This window comes from Elephantulus edwardii, unplaced genomic scaffold, assembly GCF_000299155.1.
Source record: "Elephantulus edwardii isolate Elephantulus edwardi_28Jun2011 unplaced genomic scaffold, EleEdw1.0 scaffold00015, whole genome shotgun sequence".
NCBI classification, from domain to species: domain Eukaryota; kingdom Metazoa; phylum Chordata; class Mammalia; order Macroscelidea; family Macroscelididae; genus Elephantulus; species Elephantulus edwardii.
The window spans coordinates 18,120,498-18,124,806 of record NW_006399765.1 but is presented as its reverse complement, the minus strand read 5'-3'; the positions used below and the strand labels follow the sequence as shown (position 1 = coordinate 18,124,806).

Below are 4,309 nucleotides of genomic sequence, written 5' to 3'. Positions count from 1 at the left end.
CTTTTTGGGGAGCAGGCCCACCCAGGTCTCTGGGGAGGGTGGCTTCTGGGGCCCCTGGGTTGGAATGAGTCACGTTGCATTATGTTCATGATCATGTAGCTCATGTTGAAAATTAAAAGTTTTTGGCTTTTCTACCCAGGCTTGCTCTGGCTTTGTGTTGACACACGTCCTCCGGGGGAGCCAAGGGCCAAGGACAGTTGGGGTTTAAATGCTATAGAGTGTCAGGGGCTTTATTGAGGCTCCTCATGGGTGGGGTCTGTCCCGGGGAGCTCTGCTAAGAGGTGCCCTGTGGGGGGCCAGTCATCTCACAGATGTGGAGACAGAGGCCCAGAGCTGGGAGTGCAATTCTCCAAGGACACATCACCGGTGATACAAGCTAGGAATAGAACTCCAATCGTGGCTGCCAATAAAAGGCTTGTCTCAGCTTCAGGCTTTGTCCCGCTGGCCCCAGGCCCCTGACAGTGGGTGTCAGCAAGACCCCCATCCCCAGTTGGAGAGCGGCGGGGTTGTAGGCTGGACATTCCCATCCCACACAACGGGCCAGGAGAAGCCACACCTTTTCAATAGCATCGCCATTTCGATTGCTACCTGGACTGGAGCCTGTCCACTCCAGCCTCCGTTCCCTGCACTCCTCAGAGCGTGAGCATCTGGCCTCATTGATAGGATTCCAGTTTCAAGTCGACATTCCCCCAACGACGTGGAAAGCCAGCCTCTTCCCACAGCAGAAGCAGCCATCTGTTTCCGCTGGGGCGGGCCGCTCTAGGGCAGTGCGGACCTGCGCAGACCTCTCCTAGTGCGGCTGCGCCCCCTCTTCCATCAATTTGGACCCCCCCCCCAGGGACTTGCACCTACAGAATGACATTAGAGGCCAGCTTGTGCTCATGATGCAACTTTAATATATTTTTGAAGAAGAGGGAGGAGGCCAGCCTCAGAAGGGAATGCGAAACTGCTGGTGGCAGGAGAGACCATGGAGACATCTGGGAGTCCCTCACCCCTCTCCAAGTTCAGGGAGGGTGCACTGATAAGGGATCCCAGATCCTGCCGTTCCAAGTTGGACCCCTGACCGAGGTGGCCCTGTCATATGGACTTCCTCCTGGTCAGGGGCCTGCCAAGCCTGCCGCCCACGGCTCTGGGACTCGTGGGGGGCGAGAAACCCAGATTGTCGCGGGCCCACATCTCCAGCTGGTGGATGCGATGGGAGATGGAGGTGGGGCCCGCGCGCCGGGCTGGGTGGCCGGCCAGCGAGGGGGCGCGGCTCTCGGGCGCCCCCAGGCGGAGCGGGCTGGCGCGGTGGGCAGTGCGCTCGGGCGCATCCGTGCTGGCCGCGAGGAAGCGCAGGACCACCAGGTTGAGGAATGCGCCGATGACCGTGAGTCCCAGAAGGATGTAGAGGAAGCTGAAGGCCACATAGGGCGGCTTCCTTTGCAGCGCCTCGTCGCTCTGCAGCGCCACGAAGTCGCCGAAGCCGATGGTGGTGAGGGTGATGAAGCAGTAATAGTAGGCGTGGAAGAAGGTCCAGCCCTCGAAGTGCGCGAAGGTCGCCGCGCCGAGGGCCAGCGTGGCCGCGCACACGAGCAGCCCGGCCACCACCATGTTCTCGGTGGACACGCGCGGCCGCCGCAGGCCCAGGCAGCGCTTGGCAGCCAGCAGGAGGCGGCGCACCAGCGCGTTCAGCCGCTCGCCCAGGCTCTGGAAGGTGACCAGCGTCAGCGGGATGCCCAGGAGCGCATAGAACATGCAGAAGACCTTGCCCGAGTCGGTGCCCGGGGCAGCGTGGCCATACCCTGTGCAGAAAGAGGGGAGGGGAGGGGGAGGGAAGAGTGAGAGTCCAGCTCTGCCCAACAACAGTCTCCAGCCCAGACCCCCTCTCCATGCCCCAGGGCCCTAGAAACCTACTTCTAATAATGTCACTCCCGGGCGCATGGTTATTTGGAATCACCCAGAACGGGAAACAACTGCGATGAGCGACCTGTGGCACACACATGCACATGCACATGCACGAACAAAAAGGAAGGGGTAAGCCTAGCAAGGAAGGATGGGGCCCAAGGGCATTCGGCAAATACATAACATGCAGCAAAGCCCCATTTAGATGGTAGTCTGGAAGCGGCAACATTCACAGGCGCAGGGAACAGATCTGTGGTTGCCATGGTTGGACCGGACGCTACCAAGGGGCCTGGCAGAATTTGGGCTCTGCGCCTTGACTGCGGATTGGCTACGTGGAAGGAACAATTCTGTGAAAAAAGAATCCTGAAAAATAGGTGGATTTAAACTTTTCTTTAAATTATGTCGAGTCATTGGGCCATGCAAAATAGTTAAATGTGCTTGCTGCTCATGGAAAGGCTGGCAGGTTCGAATCCAGCCAGAGGCACCTGGGGAGAGGGAAGGGCTGGAGATTTATTTCTATAAAAATTTAGTCACTAGGATCCTAGAGAGCACAGTTCTAGTCTGACACACCGGGAATCGCCATGACTTCGAGTTGAATGGACACTTCCCTAAACCCCACAATTGCCTCTCTTCTTTCCATTCACCGGGGTTGCAAGCGTGGGGGGGGGGGGGCAGGCACCTGGCTCTGCAGCGCTGATAGATTCAGCCCGCAAGGGCCCGCAGGGCATGGGCTGGCGCCCCCACGTGGCCAACAGACGCACATTCCTCTTGGTTCCACTCTTGGTGCCTTTTCCAAATGCAAGGGGTTCCCCACCCCGAGATGCAATACAGAAGGGAAGGGCCAGGAAAGCAGGCCAAGCTGGGCTGTGAAACCTCCAAAGGACGGAGGGGAAGGCAGAGGGGACAGATGGGACCTCACGCCACTAGGCACAGGGACAAGGGTGAGTTTGAGGTTTGAGAAAGCATAAGGGGGGGGAGGGTCCTGCTAAGCTGAGATAAAGGAGAGGCGCTTGGAGAAGGGGCCACAAAGAGTGCATGAGAGATGGGCACACAATTGGAAAATTAGCTGGTTATTGTTATAACTATATAGTAATTATAATAATGCCTATTCAGCTTCAGGCACTTTGCCAAAAGCTTTACACGCATGGCCTCATTTAAGCCTGGCAACCACCGGTGAGGTAGGAACAACTGTACATTGAAGTTCAGCAAAACAGAGCTCTGAGAGGTACACTTAGTAGACTAAGGAGGCAGAAGAAAACAGACTTAAATCTCTGTAACTGTACAACTCGCGCTTTTCACTCCACCGCTAAACCCACTGCTCACACTCATGCAAGAAACTATCTCTAAGGCCAGCGCTCTGAAGGGGGCTGTCCGTGCCCAGTGCGGCACCTGAGCGTCAGCACCTGGAACTCCAGGCACGACTGGCGCCCAGCGGAGCCCGCTTCTCCCCCTTCCAGCTTCCTGGGTACCAGGTACCAGCCAGACGGTAGCCATGGCAACGGCTGGCGGTCCAGATGCTGCAGTGGAACTGCTCTGGATCCCGGAGGGCGAGGTCCAGAGCTGGTGGTAATCAGTCATTCTGCCAACAAATATTTATTGAACGTCAACTCTCTGCTGAGCACTGGTCACACCGCAGTGACGAAGACAGGCTGCTCCATGGAATAACAATAATTACCATGACTGTTGTCACACACAAAAAATCAATCTTATTTATAAAAAGTGCTTTCTGTGTGTCAGGGCTGTTCTAAACTTTCTCTCTATAATGGTCCTCACCACCACCAACCTGGCGTCGTGTCTGCTGGCAACCCTGTTTTGCAGAGAAAACTGAGGCTCAGCGAAGTTAAGCAATTTGTCTAAGATCACACAGAGAGTGCAAAGCAAGGAAGGCACTTGTCCTGTCTCCCAGCCCCTGCGGGAGTTTTCTGAACCACTACGGAGCGAGTTGCCTCGCGGCTTGCAGGGGCGATGAGAGCCCCAGTGGGCAGAGGGGAGGCAAGTGAGCTGAAATGACTGGCCCAAGGTCACTCAGCCGGGGAGGGGCAGAGCCGGAGTTGACACCCGCAGACGCGAGAGCCGGCTCAGGCCGGCGGGAGCGCGGCGGGGCGGCGCGCGGGGCCCGCTCACCGATGGTGGTGATGACGGTGATGGCGAAGTAGAAGGAGCCGGCGAACTTCCACTGGCGCCCGGCGCGGTGCGGCTCGGCCTGCAGCGCCAGGCGCTCCAGCTCGCGGAAGTCCTCGGCCGAGAAGCCGTACTTCCTGCGGAACTCGCTCCGCTTCTGGGCCAGCAGGCGCTTGCGGCCGCTCTCCGCCTCGGACTCGAGCGCGTCGAAGACGGCGGCGCCCACCAGCAGGTAAGACAGGATGCACAGGACCAGTGCCGCCGTGCGCACGCTCTGCTTCCTCATGGCGCCGCCCCGCGCCCC

At 58.3% G+C, this 4,309-nt stretch overlaps 1 protein-coding gene across 1 annotated transcript; it reads right to left on the bottom strand.

Annotated features, from left to right (window-relative positions):
• Window positions 1-1,038: 1,038 nt before the first annotated feature.
• Window positions 1,039-4,291, bottom strand: KCNK15 (potassium channel, subfamily K, member 15). Its single transcript, XM_006881560.1, has 2 exons — window positions 4,009-4,291; window positions 1,039-1,784 (listed from the first exon to the last, which is right to left on the bottom strand). The coding sequence occupies exons 1-2, from the start codon at window positions 4,289-4,291 to the stop codon at window positions 1,078-1,080; spliced, it is 990 nt and encodes a 329-aa protein (XP_006881622.1). The 3' UTR covers window positions 1,039-1,077.
• Window positions 4,292-4,309: the final 18 nt, after the last annotated feature.

Coding starts and splice junctions, on each gene's coding strand:
- KCNK15 (XM_006881560.1), bottom strand. CDS start 4,291: ATGAGGAAGCAGAGCGTGCGCACGGCGGCACTGGTCCTGTGCATCCTG. Junction 1,785..4,008: donor CACCGTCATCACCACCATCG/GTGAGCGGGCCC, acceptor CTTTCTGCACAG/GGTATGGCCACGCTGCCCCG.